The sequence below is a fragment of the Gracilinanus agilis genome, chromosome 4, assembly GCF_016433145.1.
Source record: "Gracilinanus agilis isolate LMUSP501 chromosome 4, AgileGrace, whole genome shotgun sequence".
Classification (NCBI taxonomy): domain Eukaryota; kingdom Metazoa; phylum Chordata; class Mammalia; order Didelphimorphia; family Didelphidae; genus Gracilinanus; species Gracilinanus agilis.
This window is the reverse complement of record NC_058133.1, coordinates 363,321,177-363,344,634: the sequence shown is the minus strand read 5'-3', so window position 1 is coordinate 363,344,634 and position 23,458 is coordinate 363,321,177. Positions and strand designations below refer to the sequence as shown.

Sequence of the window (23,458 nt, the reverse complement as noted above, 5' to 3'; positions counted from 1 at the left end):
CAAGACAAAAAAATAAAATTACCTCAGTTCTTTCTCATTAAGGAGCTCCAATTAAGAAATTGCAATAAAAGGATCATCTTAGTAGGATTTAAGTTGGCCTCAACCTCCAGGGTTACCCATTAAGATGAGACTCTCCTTCATTTGACAGGTGGGTTAACTAGGGCTCATAGAATTAAAATTATTTTCCCTCAGTAGAGGTAGTACCCATGCCCTTTGATTTCTCCTACACCACGATATCAACAAGGGCATAATGTCCTATTTTGTTCATTTGATGTTGCCTAAAACTCAACCCAAAGTCCAATGCAATAGCTCTGTTAAAAGAGCTAAGACCCTAGAAGACAGAAGAGGCAAGGGTAAAGTCATAGTAGTATTAGACCTAAAATAGTCTTAGTTAATTATCTTCTTTATGATAAATTAGGCAGTTAGGTGGCACAGTGGATAGAATATAGGGCTGGAATCGGAAAGACTCATCTTCCTGAGTTCAAATCCAGCTTCAGATACTTAATAGATGCCACAGTTTCCTCATCTGTAAAATGAGCTGAAGAAAGAAATGACCAACCACTTCAGTATCTTTGACCCAAAGGGGATCATGAAGAGTTGAAAAACTCCCAACTAACATGGAGAGATGAATTTATAAACTCTATTTCCCATTGATCCTAGTGGCAAGTTCCCAGGATGGCCTCCAACTCTGCGATTCTCCAACTTGTACACTAACACGAGTGAATTTAGTACCTTCGTTTACTCTAAGCAGTCTCATAAGAACATTGCTTTATATATGCTTCGGAAAAACTGATGCACAAATTGAATCAAATCTTTCAAAATACATTTTCCCCCCCACAGGCAAAGTTTTCAGAAAGAGAAAACCAATACATCCTAAGAAAAATACAGATCAGTGATGCTGAAAATACTATGAAGGGTCTTCAATCTGATTTGGAGGAACTAGTTGAAAAGGTATGTGTTCACCTCTTGGAATTACTTTCAGAAAGAAACTAAAACCTGGACAATAGCAACAATTTATGTTATTATTCTTTAAATGGATTCATGAGGTCCAGAAAAAAAGAAAACTAATCTTTAACTCAGGCTTCAAAGTAAGCAGTAGCCCAAATACCTTAAAATAAATCAGGGCCAGACAAGAATCTTGTTTATCTTCTCTTGATGTCTTTTAGAAGCTGATTTTTGTGGAGCACTAAGAAGTGTTTTTGCAGCCTATGCTCCTTTTCTCTTATTCCAGTGATCAGTAGAGAGGGCTAAGTGACAATATTAAGAAGAGGTGACATCAATAAAAATGGTTGAGTCCATTGCAAATATTGCTGGATAGAACTGCTGCTGACAAATTTAGCCTTTTACTGCTAAGTGTGTACTATAGGGAAGATAAAAACAGAAATGAAATGTGGATCAATACTTTAAAAAATTAAAATTTTGAATTTCCATTTTAAAAGCCAACTTTATTTTAAGTAAATGAAAATGACAAGAGTCACACTGGATAACTAAAAGGTTTTTAAGTCATTCAATTTTGGTAGAAGGGGTGGGGAAGAGGGGGGAAAACAGTGAACCAGATCAGTTTTTACACTTTGCAAAGGTTTTAAGCTATAATTATAAGTACCATCTTATCAATTTTCTGTAAATCAAAGTTTTAAAGGCTGTAACTTTTTTTTTAACATTTGAAATGCTGATTTCATAAGGGGCATGCTTCCCCAAAATGCAAATTGCACTAATTGGTCCCTTCACAAACTTGCAGCTTTTAGAATCAACAGTTTAGAATTAAGAGTTTTAATTGATTCCTTGGAAATTAGTTGGGATTTTGTGTTGGTGTTTGCATGCTAGAGAGGGGAGATCCTGATTTAGGACTTGCAAACAAAATATCTCTTCCACTTCTTGGGGAAAGTAAGCCCAAACAAACAAATTTAGAATGATGGCTCCCAGACAGCTTGCACAAGCAAAAACATTCCTCTCTCCAGTGGTATTTGAAGGGCTGTGAAATTAATGGAGTGGAAGTTCAAAATAGAGATCCAGTCATTTCTACACATAGAATACAATTCATTCTTCATTTCATATCATAGTTAGGATCTTCTCAAATGTGTCTGAGGCTATAAGAAGGAAGACATTTTCCCAAGAATAGCACATCCAGCCATTCAGATTTTAGTATTTTTACTGTCTTTTACTATTTCTATTCTGTAATTGCTGAACTTTCCTTTTGGAAAGTTCCATGATTCCACTAGTGGAAGAGCTCCTTTCTACCAGCATAGATCCAACACCTACAAGCCTTTATAAATGGTTTTCATGAATTTCTGTGGTCAAGATATTTTATCATGTGGTAGCCAACCTCAAATAGAGGAATGTAGGATTTAGTGCTGGAAGGTCCTTTAGAAATCGTCTTATCCAGCCCTCTTACATTCCAGATGAGGAAGCTAAGATCCAGAGTGTAACAGATTGGGTGAAACTAAGCAAAAAGCCAAGCAAGCATGCCTTGTGAAAAGCCTTTGATGGAATTCTGAGGAACCCAGGAGAAATGACAGTTGGTGTGAGGAAAGAATTCTGGGATAAGGAAACCAACAATCACTCACTGCTCTCTGGACCTTGGGGACAGGCAGGGAGTTAGGGAGGCTGTGTCTCTGTAGGGAGGCTGTGTCTCTGTAAGGTTTTTGGACATTTCAAAGGCAAAATTTGAGGTGTTACCTGACCATCTGCCATCATAACCACTCCAGCTGAATCTACATCTTCTGAAAACATTGTGAAGACAAAATATTATAGTTTCTTGAGTTGGTCAAGGAGACTGGGACTACTTGTGGGAGGGAGCCAGGCCCTTGAGGGCTAACTAGCCTTGTGGGAGCTTGATGTTACATTCCTTGTCTAGCCATTAGTGATTATTTGGATGGGAGCTTACTGTGGTCTGGGACAGTAACTGATTGAAGCTACAGAAGAAAACCAGTACTGCTTAGCCCTGGGAGAAACCAAAACAAACTAGGGTAGTTTCACCCTTTCCCTCTTCCCTGAAACCTTCAATCCCTTCCCTCAATTCCCAAATATCTTGTTCCTAAATATTCCCTTGTTGAGTTGTAGTTGAACTGGGTTGGAATAGTGACTTCAAGGTGGGAGGTTTCATCTCAAGGTTAGAGGATGTAAGGAGCACAACACTCCATTTTGGTGGGAAGTCAATTAGGGGTTGGGGGAGGATTGTCCCCAACTAATCCAGCTCTGGGTATCGAGGGAGCCATTTGGGTCTCATTCTACTCCCAACATCTCCCTCTATCATCTATATCCCATCCATCCATTTTGGGGAAACCCCTTGCGAGTTATACCCCTAAGAGTCTTTTCAGTTAGGAGTGAATGAATTAGCATGAGTGAATGGCCCACATCCATTCAGTCAAGAGGGGTTACCAGAGCACACCTCATCTATCTGCCACCCCACTCTTCTTACAAGAGTGATTTCCCTATATATTAAGAGTAAGGTCAAATCACTTAAATTCATCATTTATTAAGCCCCTTCTACATATGAGATACTGTGCTAGGGGTTAGGAATATAAAAATAGCAAAGACCCTAACCTCAAAGACTTTCCAGTCAGGAAAGTGGATTTACCATGTGCACAGATAACTATAGACTTCTACCATAAAGGTGCTACAATAGGGTGAGACAGAGCTCTAGCAAAATCCAGAGAGAAAACACTTTCAACTGGTGAAGATCAATCACTTGGTCAGTCAGCAAGCATTTATTAAGCATTTAATATATACCAGGCCCTGTGCTTAGTGGTATGGAAGACCACAAAGAAAGACAAAGTATAGTTTCTACCTTCAAGGAACTTTCATTCTATTGGAAAGAAAGCATTTAAATAGGAAGGAAGGAAGGAAGGAAGGAAGGAAGGAAGGAATGGAGGGAGGAAGGAAGGGAGGGAGGAAGGAAGAAAGATAGGAAGGAAGGAAGGAAGGAAGGAAGGAAGGAAGGAAGGAATGGAGGAAGGAAGGAAGGAAGGGAGGGAGGGAGGAAGAAAGATAGGAAGGAAGGAAGATAGGAAGGAAGGAAGATAGGAAGGAAGGAAGATAGGAAGGAAAGAAGATAAGGAATGAATGAACGAATGAAGGGAGGGAGGAAGGAAGACTCAGGTAGATAGATATTCCAGAGTTTAACCAATTGAGTGGTATTAATTCGAAAAGTTCAGCTACTGTTAATGGCAAATTTAAAGGTACCTGTTGCTCCAAAAATGTTTCAGACCAAATACTAGGGGATAGATAGAAGAGAACATAGATTTAAAGCTATAAGGGGCCTTAGAGGCAATGTAGTTGAATATCCTCATTTTACAAATGAGGACACTGCTGTTCTGAGAGTTTAAAGTGACTTGTACAACATCACCTAAGAAGCAAACATCAGAGGTGGGATTTAAACAGGTCCTCTCTCTCTAGGACCACTGCTCTTCACTGAAAACTCTTTTAAACCCCAGGACTCTACAGAATCCCTTGTCTAAGAAGCATTTTTAAAATGTTTTCACTGGAAAGGATTCTCTAAGGAATATAACTGACAGAACATCCTTTATCATAGACATCCCATAATTTTTTTTCTAAAGCACTATCTTGTTCAGCCCAGCTATACATCTCTGAGAATTTGGCAAAGGATATTAGCATATGCTAAATATGTTACTTGCTTATCAAAAATGCTATTGAAATATGGTAAAATAAATAAATGGATAGATGTTATATTGACCTATGAATAGGCTTATGACTCCATAGTATGATCCCTAAAAGGTACACTGATAATTTGAGAAATATTCCTATTGTTAAATTTCTTATTCCTTTAAACTAATATATTCAAAACTTTTAAATTGTGAGCATATTTGTGCAAAACATTCTCTAGGCTCACTTTCCTAACTCATTCTTGCTCTGACAAGTTGTTTCCTCAAAAAGATCACTACTACTCCTCTGAAGGTTCTGGGAGTAGCCTTATATATGGGTAGGCTATCCTGTCTTCACTAGAATGTTCAACAAAAAACCAGTAGACCTAGTCCATAACAAAAACATTTGCTTAAATAGCATAATAACAAGAGAACTTAAAAAGCATTTCCACCAAAGGCTGGAGTACATCCTACTGAAAATACACACAGTTTCCTGGGAGGAATAGTAAACACAAGTTTACAGTTAAAGATATTAAGGCACACATGTAGCCAAGGAAGCTCACAACTCTGGAACTATAAAACTTTCTGCAGAGGATGCTCACAAAGTTTATCATGGGATTCATTCTGTTGCTCATCTGGCCTGGGTCTATCTGCTGCTTTTGCTGTTGTTCAGTGGTACAGCTGTGCCCATTTCTTCGGGACCTCATGAACCATGCATAGCAGGCCCTTCTATCTTCCACTATCCTGAAGTCTGTCCAAGCTCATGTTCATTGCTTCTATGACACTATCTATCCATCTCATCCTCTGCTGTCCCCTTCTCCTTTTGCATTCAGTCTTTCCCAAAAATCAAGGTCTTTCCCATTAGTCCTGTCTTCTCATTATGTGGCCAGAGTAGTTAAGCTTCAGCTTTGGTATTTGTCCTTCCAAAAGATCTGAATTATTATCTTTTAATATTGACTAAGTCTACTGCTAGGCTAAGTCAATCTGCATGGGGCTGAACTTGCCCACAGTGTTACAATATTCTTTTCAGTACAAGAAATAACCCTCACTTTTAGCCTCAAACTGTCAGAAACCCATCCTTTTTTTTAATCCCTCAGAGCCTTGATTCTGAGGTCTGTCACCTCCAGGTAGGGGATATAATCTCTCCTGCTCAATAGTCCCTCCTAGCTCAGTGGCAGATTGCCTCAGATCAGGGGTCGGCAACCTTTTTGGCCGTGAGAGCCATAAACGCCACATTTTTTAAAATGTAATTTCGTGAGAGCCATACAGTGCTCACAGTGCCGCTCCTGTAACAGCGCCTGAAAAAAAATTGACTTTATGGCTCCTGCAGAAAGAGCCATATCTGGCCCTCAAAAGAGCCAGATATGGCTCGAGAGCCATACGTTGCCAACCCCTGCCTTAGATACTGCACCTTTACTTATAGGTCAGTCATATTTCCCAGGCTTCTTCTGGGTCTTATTCAAAAGAGTGATGAGTACAAAGTAAGGCAGGCAGTTTGTTCCCTTGGGGTCATTAACTATCTTGTTGACCTCTTCGTGTGCAATTGAGCTATTCAAGCCAACTGCCCTTTCTAAGATATGGAATTTTTCTTTAGCATCTAAAGATCCTTCTCCTTTAGTCCATTAATCTTGAAGACTAACTAGGGTAGATCCATATACTTGCTTTATGTAATCTTACTCATATAATTTTGTTTAAGATATCTATAATGTTTGAATGATTATATTTCAAATTCATTGGAGGAATTTGGCATTTTGGGTATATCTTTCATAAAAGAATAATCACCTTTTGTAATGTGAATAATCACATCCTCATTTAGTCTAGATTTTTGAATATTGGGCTTTTTCATAAAAGCATTTGTGTATTACAGAATCACAGACTCTCAAATAGATGTTTTCTCATGGTCCAACCAATACCTGAATAAGAATTCTCTCTACAACATACCTGACCAGTGGTCATTCCAAACTGTGTTTAAAGGTTCTTTGGAAGGGAAAAACACATACCTTCCAAAATAACTCTGCATATTACAAATAACTGTTAGCATTTTCTTTCTTCATGTTAAACCAGTTTGCCTTTTTTTCTGCTTCAAGTCTTTATTAGAATTTGCCTTTTTACGACTTCATCCTTTACTTTTTGGTCTTTCAGAGCAAGATCAAATCAATAAGATGCATTTAAAAAGATGCCAGATGGGGCAGCTAGGTGGCTCAGTAGTTTGAGAGTCAAGAATTAGGTGACTGTGCATTGAGAAGAAGCCTAGAAACAGGAGGTCCTGGGTGAAAATCTGGCCTCAGACACTTCCTAGCTGTGTGACCCTGGGAAGTCACAACTCCCATTGCCTAACTCTTACTGCTCTTATGCCTTGGGACCAATACACAGTATTGATTCTAAAAGAGAAGGTAAATATTTTTAAAATAATAATATCAGGGCCTCAGCCACTTCCCAGCTGTGTGACCCTGGGCAAGTCACTTGACCCCCATTGCCCACCCTTACCAATCTTCCACCTATGAGACAATACACCAAAGTACAAGGGTTTAAAAAATAATAATAATAATATCAGATTTGGAATGAGAGCTTGGGTTCAGATCCTTAATCCATTACTTAATATCTCTGTAAGCCTATCTTTCTGGGCCTCAAATTCCATATTTTTAAAATGAAGGTTTGGACTAGATGACTTCTAAGGGCCTTTCAGTTCTAAATATCTGATTCTACAGTCCTGTCATCCTAATCCCTTTTCCCCAGATTAGTTATAAAAAAAAAAATAGACAATGGTCATGTCTCTCCCGTGTCTTTTCTTCTCCAAGATAAATATTTCCAGTTCTTTCAACCTTCAGTAGCATGATCTTAAATCTCTTCATTACTCTAGATGCCCTTTTCCCATTAATGTCCATTCTAAAATGTGGCACCCAGAACTGAATCTTCTTTCGCTCCATATGTAATCTGACCAGAGCAGAGGACAGTGGATCCATCATTCCTCTAGTCATGGACACTCTAATGAAACCTAAGATTATATTATCTTCTTGGCTTCCATATTTCAATATTGAGCAGACTTCTAAGAATTGCCAATCTTTTTTAGATACACAGTGGTTAGCCAGTGAAGTATGGTATCTCTCTGTGATGACCACTTACCTTTCAAGATGTTTGCTAACACTCCCTAAAAATAAACCTAGAAGGGGCAGCTGGGTAGCTCAGTGGAGTGAGAGTCAGGCCTAGAGACAGGAGGTCCTAGGTTCAAACCCGGCCTCAGACACTTCCCAGCTGTGTGACCCCGGGCAAGTCACTTGACCCCCATTGCCCACCCTTACCAATCTTCCACCTATGAGACAATACACCGAAGTACAAGGGTTTAAAAAAAAATTTTTTTTAAATAAATAAACCTAGAACCCTGCCAAGTATTGAAGTCACCAATATAATTAACATTCTATTCTTTTGCCTTTTTTTAAAAAATCTGAATATTTGCCTTTCTCTAATCCCACATGGTTTCACTCTCTACAGTCTTTCAAAGCTTATTGACAGCTGCTCAGCAATTGTGTCTGGCACTTCTTTCCAAAACCGTAAAATACTAATTTATCTGGGCCAGGTGACATGAACTCATGAAGGGCAACTAGGTGCTCCATTTCTTCTTTACCTTGGGCATTAGAACATGTTCATCAAGAAATGAGAAAAAGCAAAGACGATTCAAATAAATGATCACTCCGTATTGCATCCAATAATTACACCTTCCAATTAAACTCAAATCTGTTTTATTCAGATGCTATAATGTGAGTGATCAATATTTTTTATATTTTTTCCTCTTTTACTGATGTTTAACTAATGAAAAAAAGAGGTTGCAGTGCCCTCTTGTGCTTTTCTAAATGAAAATGTTTACTTGTAAGAGGGGCTAAGCCATGGATTGCAGCAATCATTTCTCACCATTTTTGTTTGAATCATATGAAAAAATTTAAGATGCCTAATTCAAGGATGATAGAGATGGAGGTTTTTCCACAAGAAGATTTCTCAAAACCAAGAAAGTAGACATCATGCCTTACAAACCGTGGCAAGTTCAAATTGTGAGCAAAATTTCTATAATTTGAATCAATATTTAAAATTGAATAGGTTAAAAGAAAAGGTAATTTAAGGGTAAATTTTATTACTTTTACTTTGGTATTGGATAAAAGTACTTTCTAATAATTGGAACAAGGACAAGGACCCAAAAGAAAATAAAGACTAAGAGGATCATTTCATCAAATATATTAGGTTAAACAAAGTAGCTGTTGTTGCTGTTCAGTCATATCTAACTTTTTGTGACCGTGTTTGGGGTTTTCTTCACAAAGATACTGGAGTGGCTCACCATTTCCTACTTCAGCTCATTTTACAGATGAGGACACTGAGACAAACAGAGTTAAGTGACTTGCCCAAGGTCACATAGCTAGTAAGTGTCTGAGTTCACATTTGAAGTCAGCTTCCTGTCTTCAGTTCTAGCACCCTATCTTCTGTGCCACTTAGCTGCCCAGCTGGTTTAGAGGGCGGGGAACCAAAATACTCTAGAATATGATATCCTTTGGATACTTTTTCATGAAATCTCCACCATGGAACCTCGACCCTGGAAGTCACAGAATACCAGTATATCTAGAAAGTAGCATAAATCCAGCTCAATTTTAAATGCATTAAGTGCCTACCATATCCCAGGCACTGTGAGGATGTTAGATTCAAAGACAAAAAATAAAACATTTATTGGGGAGATTTTTCACATTATACTCTGACATTTAACTACTTTATACAAATTACGTAACTTCTCTGTACCCTAAGCAGCACACATAATCTCATGGGGAAAGTTCTAGATTTAGAAACAAAAACTTTGGGTTCAAATCCTAGCTCCAGGACTTCCTAGCCACATGACCTTAGGCAAATCATTTAACCCCTCTAAGACAGAGTTTCCTGGCATTTAAAATTATGGTAATAAATATTTCATTACTAACTTCAAAGGGTGGTTTAAGAAAAGCATTTTTAAAGTAAAAGACTCTATATGAGATGAGCAACTATTCTAAATTAACCCTGAATGGCCTAAATTACATAAAATCCTCAGCTATGATTTGCTTTGATGCCTCTCCTGTCTTCTTATTTCCCCAGACTTTCTCAGTATCCCAAGCCCTTAGCCCAATACCTAGCATATAGTAGGTGCTTAATAAATATTTATTGAATTTAACCAAGTTATTGAATCGGAAAGAATTAAGCCTCATCAAAGCAAATAGGGCAAAAAAAAAAAGGTTTCAGTGGGGAAAAAAAGGCAGGATGGCAAAATATTCTGCCATTTCTCCCACCAAACTATGGAGATTATGATGAAGCCACCACTTCCCTTGATACTCACTGATTTCAGCTTTCTTCTGAATGAAAGGCAATATGATATAGTGGAAAGAGGGAGAAAGAGGGAGAAAACTGAGAAACACATGGGTTCTAATTCCTACTTCTGTTACTTACTAGTTGTGTGACTATAAGCAGATTATTTAGTGGCTCGGACCCTCAGTTTCCTCACTTGTAAAGTGAGGATAATAATAATATCTAACTCTAAAGACAGTTGTAAGGCTCAAATGTGATATAGCAATTATAAGCATTTTGCAAACTTTAAATTCCTTAATAAACCTTAGGGGTTAAGATAGGGAGTAGATCTGCTATTTAATTGGTATGAGGCAGAGAATTTTGTATTTTAAAATGTAAAAACCATCCTTAGTTTGTGAGCTGTACAAAAACTGATGGTGGGTTGATTTGACCCTCAGGGTACAATTTGCCAATCCCTGTTATGCATAAAATTCTCAGGTAAGGAAACTCCTAACTACTCTCAGTTCACTTGTTTTTCAGTCATGTCTGACTCTTCATTGCAATATTTGGGATTTTCTTGGCAAAGATACTGGAGTGGTTAATCATTTCCTTCTCCAGCTCATTTTACAAATGAGGAAACTGAGGCAAGCAGAGTTAAGTGACTTTCTTAGGATCACACAGCTAATAGTGGTTAGCAATTTGTAATCTTAGGGATTTGGCTAGGGAACTGAGAGTTTAAGCGGTTTAACCAATGTTGTACAGCTAACATGTGTCAGAAGCAAAACCTGAACCCAGATCTCCTGGCATCAAAGCCACCTATCCATCCACTACATCATGCTATAAGATTAAATTTAATATTCAAATATTATGTTTTATAAGGTTTATTAATAATAACTTGAAGTAAAGAAAAAAGCCTCAGTAAAGAAAGACAGCTTTCCCAGCCATGCAAACAATGTAAGCATGCAACTTGGGGACGAAAGAGGAAAGGGATGCTGGGAGATGTAGTTCAAAGGTACAAAATTTCTATTTATACAATACTGTCTCTCGTATAAACATCAATTATTATTGATACTCAGAAATTTACTAGCTAAGTGACCCTAGGCAAGTCACTTCACCCTTTTGACCTCAGCTTCCTCATCTGTAAAATGAGTTGAAGGAGGAAATGATAACTCACTCCAAGATCTTTGCCAAGAAAACCCCAAATGGGGTCATGAAGAGTCAAACATAACTGAAAACAACTCATGGATACCAGGGCAGTGGTTTTATCTTGCACCTCTTTCAGGTTCTGCAACCTGTTTGGTATTAGAAAACAGAACTATGTTTCACAGCAGGTCAAGAAAACAAAGTAAATGGCAGACCAAACAGAATCCTTCCTTGTCCTTTTTTAAATACACTCCAGGAGTCAGTGTTTCCAATACAGAATAGAAGTGAATGCCATCCACACACAATGTGCACAAAACACAAAGTAAAATGTTCAGACCTTGAAAGATTTCCATTTCCTGGGCTCAACTTCTTAAACTCCCCTCTCCAGACACTCCTCCCAACCCCATCCCGGCTCCCCCCAAAACACACACACACACACACACACACACACACACACACACACACACACACACTTGATTTTGACAAATAATATTCTGAAGCTCTTAAAGAGAAAATCCCAAGTGGAGAGAATGGAATTAACTGTTCAGAAGAGAACTCTATTCACTCAGAGCCAAATCTGCTTGAGTAGTTATTTGTACACAAGTATCATCAGTGTTCATAGGAATTTGGAATGAAGTGCTGAAAACAGTATTTAGCCCAGTGAGTATAATCCTTGAAATCTCTGCCATAATTCAGTTACAACAGTGGTTGGACGACCCAGGAACAACAGGCCATGTGGGGGATCTTAAGGCTGCTCCACTGTTAATTGGCCTCACTCCATCTCGCTCTTCTCTGAAATTTTATTATTATTTTTTTTAAACCCTTACCTTCTGTCTTAGAATCAATACTGTGTACTGGTTCCAAGGCAGTATAATCACAAGGACTAGGCAATGGGGGTTAAGTGACTTGCCCAAGGTCACACATCCAGGAAGTATCCAAGGCCAGATTTGAACCTCAGACCTCCTGTCTCTAGGCCTTGCTCTCAATTCACTGAGTGACCCAGCTGCCCCCATTTTTTTTTATTTTTATTTTTTTAAAAAAACATCTTCTAGGGGGCAGCTAGGTGGACTGAGAACCAGACCTAGAGATGGGAGGTCCTAAGTTCAAATCTGGTCTCAGACATTTTCTGGCTGTGTAACCCTAGGCAAGTCACTTAATCCCCATTGCCTTGCCCTTACAACTATTCTGCCTTGGAACTAATATACAGTATTGATTCTAAGACAGAAAGAAAGGATAAAAAAAAAAAAAACCTTACCTTCTGTCTAGTATCAGTTCTACAACAGAGATTGGCAGGGGCCAGGCAATGGGGGTTAAGGGATTTGCCCAGGGTCACAAACACACAACTAAGAAGTATCTAAGGTCACATTTGAACCCAAGACCTCCCCACTCCTGGCCAAGCACTCTATCCACTATGCTACCTGTCTGCTCCCTCTTTGGAACCCTAAATTCTTTATTCACTATATTGATCAATAAATCTGAATGATTACAAGTCAGTAAACCAGAAGATATTAGGCAAATGACATCAATTAATCTTAATAATCATTTATTATGACATCAATTAATCTTAATAATCCTTTATTAAGTACCTATTATGTGCCAGGCACCATGCTAAGCAAAAAGTACAAAAAAGTAGCAAAATATATAGTCCCTATCCTCATAGACCTCATAATTTAACAAATATATACAAATAAGCTATATGTAGAATAATTAGGAAACAATTATCAGAGGTAAAGTACTAGACTTAAATACTAATTAATTAATGACAAACAGTTTAATTTTTAAATGGATTTATATAAAATTGTGAAGAGTGAAGTGAGCACAACCAAAAGGATATTATATATGGCAACAAAAATATTATTTGAAGAATGACTTTTATATGTCTACCTCCAGGGACAGAACTAATAAACAGAAACAAGCAAGACATGATTTCATATATACATATATATTTTTGTCAAATGATTTCTTCTCCAATGCACAGAGAGGAGGGAGATAGAAGGGAGATACCTGGGAATTTTAATATAACAAATTTTTTTTAAATAGAATTAACAGTCCAGATAGCCTTCCATTTATTTCAGTGAAGCTATAGAGACCTGATCTGATTTGAAGTTGTTTATGATTCTCGAATTGGTAATCACCTTAGTTTTCATGTATGTCTTTGTGGATCATTTTATATGCTAACTGGACTTCTGTATTCTAGGGAAGTGAATGTTCATCACACACACACACACACACACACACACACACACACACACACACACAAACAAACAAACAAAGGCCCAAGCTCACAGATTTAATTTTTTGTTTTATATGAATTATTCTTAGGAAAATCAAGCTTCAAAAAAAAGTCGGCTGGTTCAGCAGGAAACTATGGATACCATTAACTATGCAACCCAACTTGTAGAAGATGCCCACAATATGAGGGATAAGATCCAAGGTAAATATGTTCTCCTCTGGTTCAACTTATCAATACTTATTTCGTCAGTGAAATAATAGTGCTGTATCAATAGCACAGCTCTGAACTTATCTAATATAATGTTATTCATTACTTTCATGAAAAAATCCTTTTCTTAAAGAAGACCCATGGGGCCAGAGCAAGGTATGCTGGTAAAATATTTAACAACTGGCTTTGGGGGGGGGGGATAGAGAATATTTTGCTGACACACTTTTAAATTTAATCTGTATTATTAACATTTTTCACCATTATTTTGTCTAGACATTCAACAGAACAATGAATCAGACCTTAAATTTTAGTATTTGCTGGTTTCTGAGGTTCAAATCCTTATTCTCAAAATATAATATTTGAATTTCCATTTCTAATGAGTTCCAATAAACCTTGAGCCAGAATATCAGCCTCACTTCAACCTGAGATTTTTTTTTCTCTAGTAATCTTTCCTGCTGAGAGCTCTCTTAAAGTTAAATCCAAAAAATAAAATTTTTCTTCACAGAAGCAGAAATCAATTACCCAAGTCTACAATGTTGAGACAACACTGGCAGTTAGATAGTAAATGCCTTCCCTTAAACACCTTATCCTATACCCCATACAGAGGATTCCTACTGCACTTTTGCAGAATGGAACACGTGGATCTTCCAATTATTTTCAATTCCTACTTTTCTACTGGAATGAAACTAAGAAGGAAAAAAAAAGAAAAAAGGGAAAAGTCCAAATTGGAAGCAATCAGTAAATCAGAAAATTCCAGCTAAGTTATGGGAGAAAATGTACTTTAGATGAGACGAGACAATGCCCTGCATGCCTTCAGTTTCTCAAAATCACTCCTAAGTAAGCCCACCTACAAAGTCCTACCTTCTCCATTTCTAGGCATAAAATGAAAAAAGGAAGAAAAACCTAAACATTCAGCATAAGTCTAGCCTTAGAGGAAATCAAATCTCAAGTTGAAATCTGATTCCTTTGGGGGTTTCATAACATATAACCGTATTTAATAGCTGATGTTTTTCAGAAAGAAATGTTCAGAATGATTTGCTTTTCAGTCAGTTCAGAGAAATGGAATGCCACCATACATCCCCCATCCCCAGGAGAGGAAGTTATGATGCCTTGATATCACAGAAGTGCAAAGGTAGAGGAAAAGTAACCCATCCCTCTTCAACATCTATCCAGAAAATAGTGTCAAGAATGAATGGAAGGAAACTGGTTGATACAAACTGTCAAGCTCTTAGCATGATAACTGGCACTTAGGGCAAGGCATGCAACAATTTCAAAATCTCCCAAATCTGGCAAAAAGTACCTGTAACATAATCTAGATTAAGTGACTTGCCCAGGGTCACCCAGCTAAGAATTGGTTGGTCTTTCTGACTCTAGGCCTGGTGCTTTATCCACTGTGCTACCTAGCTGCCCTGGGTTGGGTTTTGTTTTTTTTTTTTTTCACATTTTCAAGGATTATTATTTTTCCCTGTAGGAAACAGATGGGAAAACTGTATTTCAAAGCAAATCAAAGTAAAGGGGAAAAAAGTAGGAGATAATGGTCTTTATTCTACGATATCACACATACATCTTAGTCCAATGGATATATAAAGCTATAATCTAAACACCTGCCACATTTCTTTGGATGCTTATTACATTAAAAACAAATGAAAATTATTTTAAATCTCTCCTTCCTGGCTCAGATTTTACAATTACAGAGAAAAATTGTATTTTCTGTTCCGCACAGTGTTTTTAAAATAAGTAATAATCTATTAAAAATGCAGAGGAAAAGAAGACGTTTGGGGGTTCATTAATAAGTTGGGGATTCGTTAATAATAATAAATAATAAAAATATAAAATAAAGGCCCTCATCCCTTAGACTATTGCAATAGCCTCCTAACTGGTCTTTCTTCTCAGTCTCCCCTCTCTCTAATAAATGCTCCACACTGTTGTCAAAGCGATGATTTGCATATTGCAAGCACAAGTCCAACCACTCCACTGCTCAATGAATCCCTATTGCCTTGTATTTCAAATATAAACTCCTGTTTGATTTTTAAAACTCTTTTCAACTTGACCCCAACCTATCTTCCTAGGCTCCTCATACATTATTACTCTCTTTTTACAAATCCAGACAAAGGAGGCACCAGGCTGTTCCTCACACATAGCACTTTTTAACTCCTGTCTCTGTACTTTCAGTGGCTCTCCTCCCACTCCTGGAATGCCCTTCTCCCTCTCCTGTTTTCTAGGATGCCATACTTCCTTCTAACCTTAGCTCAAACTCTACCTTCTATATGAAGCCTTTCTAGCTGCTTCCAGCTTTATATTTATCCTTTATAGACTAACTTATAAATATGTCATCTCTCTTGTTAGAATATTCAGATATGGGGCAGCTAAGTGGGTAAGTGGATTGAGAGCTAGACCTAGAGATGGGAGATCCTAGGTTCAAATCTGGCCTCAGATACTTCCTATCATTTCACCCCCATTACCTAGCCCTTACTGCTCTTCTGCCTTGGAACCAATACACGGTATTAATTCTAAGAGAAAAGGTAAGGATTTTTTTTTAAAGCATTCAGATATGAGTTTCTATAATATGCATATGTTCCTCAAGAGCAGCCATTGTCAATTTCTTGGTTTTATATCTCCAGTACCAAGCATGGTACCCACCATAGTGAGCACTTAAATACTTCTTAAGTGTTGGGTTAAAGGTAAGTAGAGCCAGACACACTGAAGCAGGTGAGGGCAGGAAAAAAAATAAGGATAAGTTTGGAGCAGCTAGATGAAAAAGTGGATATGGTGCCAAGCCTGGAGTCAGAAAAACTCATCTTACTGAATTACTAAATTCAAATCTGGCCTCCATTATTTACTAGTTGTATGACCATAGTCAAGTCACTTAAACTCTGCTTTAGTTTTCTTACATGTAAAAAGGGGATGATAACGCCTACTTTCCAGAATTGAAAGGATAAAGTGCAAATGATATTTGTAAAGCACTTTGTAGATCATAAGGCACAATATAAATGCTAGCTATTATTATTATTATTATCATTACTATTTATAAATGGACTAAAAGCTAGAACATAAATTTGGAGCTGGGGAGAACATGAAAAGTCATTTAGTCCAACCTCATTTTAAAGTCATAGAAATTAAGGCTCAGAGGGACTGGATAATTTATCTCAAAATCATCAAACTGCCGCCCACCCAATACTCTTCCCTAAAAACACTAAAAGCAAAAACACTAGTACATGTTGCTTCTTTGTGTTCTAATGTCAAAATTGATACAAAAAAAAGTCAGAGATAATTAGCTACAGAATATCTTAGAGCTGAGTACTCTTCTTGCTTCCCTGATATAGTTCATTTCCCATGATACAAATGCTTTTATTCAAGGATGACATTCTTTCTTTGGCAACATTTGCTCCAAAATGTGGATATTTTGAATATTAATCTCAGCGATGGTATAAACCTTCTCTGTTCCCACATTTCCTTATATCCTCATAGCTTTCTCAGTAACCATTCTTGCCCTAAAAGTCTCTTCATCTCTGTTTTTCTTTCCCTCCTCCAGAATATATGAATGCTTTATGGAATCTGCGGCGACATTCCCTGTGACTAACAGTCTATAAAATAACTGGTGGGGACATGTGAGCTATTATTCACATCCAGCCCAGTTCCCTGATCTAAGGCTGATTTATGAGACTATAGTGTTTGTTTACCCATCACCCCTCGCCAACCACATCAATCACAATAAAGCCCAGAGACCATTTTATTTATGTTTTGGCTTTCCCTGATATCTATTCTGGAAAGAGATGGCAATCACAGAGCATGGTGTACTGGCTTGGGAGTCAAGAGGCTCAAGTCTGACATTAACCATCTATGTGACCTTGATAAAGTCATTTAATCTTTTGAAGGTTTTAGTTTTCTCATCTGTAAAATGAGAGTGTTAGACTAGATGACCTCCAAGGTCCCTTTCAACTCAAGCATTTTATGGTCTGTGGCATTCTACCATGATTTCAGTCTATAGAAGGTAGCTTAAAATACAATGTCAGAAAGATCATCAATCTAAAACTGGGAAGGATTTTTGAAGCTAACCCTCTCATTTTACAAATGAGTAAATTGAGGTTCAGAAAAATTAAGTGACTTTCCCAAGGTCAGAGGTCTGAGGCAGAATATCAAACCCAAATCTTCCTGAGTACTTAAAACAGTTGTCTGGCACATAATCAGGGCTTAATTAGTGATCTTGACTGATTGACTTACTCTAAGCCCATCACTTTATCTAGTGTGCTATCTAGCTGTCTCTAAATGCCCTGGAAGCATTCTAGTCCAACCCTATACCTGAAAAAGCTTTTTCTCTACAATCTACTAGGAAGAAATAAAATATGGACCCAGAAGTCCTAACTATGTTCACAATGATTTTTGAAGGATAATGCTAACACTTAGGGTAATCAGGAAAAGTCTCTTAATGGAAATGGTACTCAAGCAGAGCTGACTGTGGAAGGAAATTAGAGATTCCAAGAGGCAAAGGTGAGGCAGGAAGGCATTTGGCATGAGACACAGCCTATGCAAAGGCCCAAAGGAGGGAAAGGAAACATTGCATAAGGGAAGAGAAAGTAGGCCAGTCTGCTTTGAGTATAGTGAGAGAGTAGTATGTAATTGGCCTGAAAAGGTGGTAATCATAATAATAGCTAGCATTTGTACAGTGGTGAATATGTGCCAGGCACTATGCAGAGCACATTATAAATATTATCTGATTTGACTCCCCACAACAACCCTGAGAGATAGATGCTGTTATTATCCCCATTTTACAGATGAAGAAACGGGCAAACTGAGGCTAAGTGACTTGCCCAGGGTTACACCCTTAGTTATACACTTAGTATCTGAGCCTATGTTCTAATTCAGGGCTTCCTGATGCCAAGGCTAGAAGTCTATCCACTGTGACACCAGTCAGACTGTGTAGACCTTTAAATGTCAAACGGTTTAGTGTGTATCTTCTCCCAATGGCGATGGGAAACTCTGAAAACTTCTCCAGTAGGGGAGTAATTAAGGGATATCAGAACTATTGTTTAGAAATATCAGTTTGGCAGCTGAATGGAGGATAGATTGGAGTGTGGAAAGACACCACATAAATTACACAGCATATCAGAATATTTTTCCATATATTTGTATTTCACAGAAAGTGCTGATTAGCATTGCCTGATTAGTATATCTCAAATATTAACGGTCTTGGCCCACTGCAGAAAAACAGTGGATAGACGTCATGCAAATTTTTCATTCCTTCAGTTCCAATTTATAAATAGCATGACTGACTATGGAAAGAGCAGTTAACTCTGTTTTCATTCTCTCTGTAGCTGGACCATGCTGGATCCCTTTTTATTATTTTGATAAATAAGCAAGCTATGGCCTGTCTCATACGAGCATGGGTAATTTTGATGCTAGAATTGGCTGCCCAGAGAAGACATTTATTCCTCATCATTTTAGGTTTTCTTGCTTAGCCTGGATGATTCCTTGTAGAAAATGTTGTAAAGAGGATTCCTATTCGTATCAGTTGAACTCATTGAGATACTTCCTGAGTTGTGTGATTCACTTTGTGGATGCCCCTGGAAAAGGCACTGGAACAGGATCAAGATCTCATTGCACTACCATCACTGGGTTCCAACCATCACTAACAATCCCAGAGGTCTTTTGGCACTCCTACAGCACAATGTCAAAAATAGCTAGGCAGGCTTTCCCTACTACTTTTCTTTACACCCAAAATAAACATCTGTTCTTTCTTTCAGAGATCAGTAGCAAGATGCTATATTATGGAGTCAAGCAGAACCTTGGCCCAGAAGAAATCTCAGAAAAACTTGTGTTAGCAGAGAACATGTTGGAAGAAATCAGACGCCGAAAGCCATTCCTCACTCAAAGGGACCTTGTGGATGAAGAGGCTGATGAAGCACAGGAATGTAAGTTTTGATATCTCTGACTCCCCCTCCTTGAGCTTGATTACTGGTCTGCCCTAGAGAAGAGAGAGTTTTCCATGCAAAAGTACTCAAGCTCTGGCATTCCAAGGCAGAATGATAGGCACAGATACCATTTATAATGGCCACTCATTGTCTTGGATTCTGTGGAACCAGAAATAGCCTTGCCAACCTGCTATTTGATCAACTCAATTGAATCCAACTCAGACATTTGGAGGTGTCTATATAGGACATGCAAAGCAGCTTGGGAGGCATTGTGAGAAAGATAGTTCACTTAAGAAAACTTCCCAGGATTTGACAAGCTTTTAGGGACAAGAATTAGGGATATCCAAAAATAGCTGCAACAAGATATAGATACATACACATACACATACATATGTATACATACGTACCATATAAATGCTGCATGTCTGTATATATACTTACATATGTACATAAGAGAGGAGTTAAACAAAAACAGAATGATACAATAATGACATTTACTCTAGCATCAGAGGAGCTGGGTTCAAGTGATGTAGTTGTAAGAAATGGTGCTTTGAAATACTTTTTAAGTATTTAAGTGAGGTCCTCACTTTTTCCTAGTTAGCAAATATTGCCAAAAAGAATGTAGATTTCAGCTCAATGCCCTTCTCCAAGCTAAGGGCTTGTCTGACATTCCAAGCCTGAAGGAAGTGGGGAGCATCCAAGCTAACTTGAAGGATGTTATGACTTTCTCCCCTTTGATAAGAGCTTGCAAGGTTGCAGAAGGACATCCAAATACCTGAACAACCTTGAAAGTCAAACAAACAGGACACGGGAGGGAACATCTTACAGGCACACTGAGGATCTTCGCATGTCTTCTCCACTTAGAGCCTGGAACACCTAGAGGAGGAATAATCTGAGGGAAGGTGGAGGATTCCCAAGGATGGGAGGTGGGAATCCCCCAGACCCTTAATAAATAATTTATAATTTTCCTAAATGCATGGAGTGGTAGTAAAGAACCTATGCCCTCTCTGTGGACACAGGCACCATTGCCTACCAGAATTCGTTACTAGAAAGGCAGAGGCACTCAGGCTGAGCCGCTTCCTTCCCCCTCTCCACTGCACCTGAGGGCATTTTTCAACTTCATCTACACCTTTGCCCTACAGCCCAATGGGAGCACTTTGTCCTTTCCCTGTCTTGGGTGGGGGGGGGGGGGGTTGCAGGCACAGCACATGATCCTTGAAAGGTTCACCATCACTAGCATAGAGAATACTTTCTTTGATTTAACAATGCACATGTATCTGTTGTCCACATTTGAAGTGGTAAGATACAATGCAAAGCATGAATGGGATGGAACATAGTTCATTAAAAAACACTGGAATGGAATACATAGATAATGTGTACATTTTTTTTTTCTCAAAGAGAAAAGCAGTTATTATTCCTCTATTGTTCAATCTTTTTTCAGTCACATCCAACTTTTTATGATCCCTTCTAGGGTTTTCTTGGCAGATATTCTGGGGTGGTTTGCCATTTCCTTCTCCAACTCATTTTATAGATGAGGAAACTGAGGCAAAAAAGGGTTAAGTTGCTTGCCCAGAGTCACATAGCTACTAAGTGTCTGAGGCCAGATTTAAATTCAGGAAGATGGATCTTCCTTACTCTAGACCACTGCACCACCAAAGATTATTATCCCTACTAATGAGTAAACTGAGACTCACAGATTAAGTGATTTGTTCACTGAAAGTAGTAGATTTATGACTCAAATCAGTGCAAAATGCTATCTTAGAAGGCAATAGAGAGTGACAGAAGGGTATTGATTAGGGGGGTGGCACAAGGAGATCATTCATGAATGAGAAAGATTTGTTTGAGAGTGATATGAAGGATGGCTTGAATCAAGGACATGAATCTTGAAACCGAGCCAGAGAAGAATCTGAGCTCAGCCTCTATCACTATGGAAGATTTGGACAGACCAAAAATAACCAATGTGACAATGACGATGGCTTTTCATGACTTCTGCAGAAGCAGAAGGAACTGAATATAGTCTTCTGGTATACCACACCTCAAGGGACCATAACCATAACCAAAAAATTACTGGACCAGTCTTTGCTTTGTAGAGGATTCTTGACTAAACATGCTTCTAAGTTCTATTTTTTTCTAAGCACTAGATAGAATGGAAGGAGCAAACAGTGTCTTATTATTATTTTTCTCAGTGTTGTCCCTCGCTGAAAACTGGCAACGGCTCCACAATGACACAAGGTCACTATTTCCTGTGGTATTAGAGCAGCTTGATGATTATGATGCCAAGTTGTCAGAGCTTCAAGAGTCACTGGATGAGTCTCTTGACCGTGTCAGAGATGCTGAAGACATGAACAGGGTCAATGCTGTCAAACAACGGGACAATGAAGTATGTATATACTGTATTGTATGCATATGTAGGAGAGAGAAAAAATATATATATATACACCATATAATAAATATGCTGTATGAGGTACAATGAGGAATGCATATATTGTATATATACACATTGTATACACACACACACACACACACACACACACATATATATATATATAATTATATGAACCCATACCTACCTGATGTTCCATTAAGAAGGAATATATGAAACTGAAATAAGATCATATTATAAAGATGTATGACTAGTAATGTTACAAATGTCCATTTTTTTCTTTTCCTTCCTAAGCAAATATATATGTATGCATACATATAGATATGCATATGTGTGTGTGTTTGTGTATGTGTGTATAAGTTTCAGTCTTAGCTGACCTTTTGTGACCCTATTTGGGATTTTCTTGGCAAAGATATTAGAGTGGTTTGCCATTTTCTTCTCCAGTTCATTTTATAGATGAGGAAACTGAGGTACAGAGTTAAGTGACTTGTCCAAGGTGACACAGCTACTAAGTGTCTGAGGCCAGATTTGAGCTCATGAAAATAAGATTTTCTGACTCCAGGTCTACCTCTCTCTTTCCTTCTGTCTGTCTGTCTCTGTCTGTCTCTGTCTGTCTCTCTCTTTTTCTCCTTTCTGTCTCTGTCTGTCTGTCTCTTTCTCTTCTCTTTCTCTATCTCTCTCTTTGTCTTTCTCTCCTCTCTCTCTTTTTTCTTTCTCTTCTCTATCTCTGTTCCTCTGTCCCTCTCTCTTCTCTCTCTTCCATTCACCTGCTGCTTACCATGTATTATCTATACGGCATAGTAATTTGTGCTCACAAAGTGACTATGAAACACTTTATTAGCCTCTTTTGAAGCATTTAGATACTTAAATCAGAAAAATTCCATGTCTTGAAAGACTAGCACAGTTAAGACTCTTCACTAAAATAGACCAGATTTTTTTCTAATTAATTCAAATTAATTTGCTTTAACTGTAGCAAAATTTGACTTCATGACTTTTACAAAGCAAATCTGAAAGCCTTACATTCCTTTAGGGTGGCACATTTCATGTGTTCTCAGAGAATAATACCAAATAAATGACAGAAGAAACAGCTAGGTGGCACAGCGGATAAAATATTGCTCTGGAGTCAGGAAAACTCCTTTTCCTCAGTTCAACTCTGGCCTCAGACACTTAGTAGCTGTGTGATCCTAAGCAAGTCACTTAACCCTATTTTTTTTAATTTGCTTCAGTTTCCTCATCTTTAAAATAAATAGCAAATGACTCCAGTATCTTCACCAGAAATATTCCAAAGAGAGTCATGAAGAGTTGGATACGATTTAATAGTCAGTGAATAACAGAGATTGACAGAGAAGGATGACAGGAACCCTGCTCATGTGCCTCCTTAACAATTTACTTGGCTTGATCACTATAAAAAAAAACATATATATATATATATATATACATATATATACATACACACACACACACGTGTGTGTGTGTGTGTGTGTGTGCGCATGTGTGTATTTCTTTGTAAATGGTCAGTTAGGGGTTTTATCAGTAGAATAAAGCTTCAATATTAAAATTTAGGAACTGGTCTTTAGAAAATATAATTGTCAAGAATAGAAATTCCCTTTGTACTGACTTCCCATATACTTTCTTATCAAAATCGACACACCACTCCTCCCACGTATGGAATAGAGCCTGAAGCAGGTTGAAC

General features: G+C 38.0%; 1 protein-coding gene across 2 annotated transcripts in view; it reads left to right on the top strand.

The window, feature by feature from the left end:
• Positions 1–23,458, top strand: part of LAMA4 (laminin subunit alpha 4) — a 211,411-nt gene that overhangs the window by 116,526 nt on the left and 71,427 nt on the right. For both annotated transcript variants that reach the window (XM_044676736.1, XM_044676735.1), the window contains exons 8-11: positions 841–951; positions 13,356–13,467; positions 19,215–19,382; positions 21,569–21,762. In XM_044676736.1, coding sequence (XP_044532671.1) covers positions 841–951; positions 13,356–13,467; positions 19,215–19,382; positions 21,569–21,762 — 585 coding nt within the window. The remainder of the gene's footprint in view (positions 1–840; positions 952–13,355; positions 13,468–19,214; positions 19,383–21,568; positions 21,763–23,458) is intronic.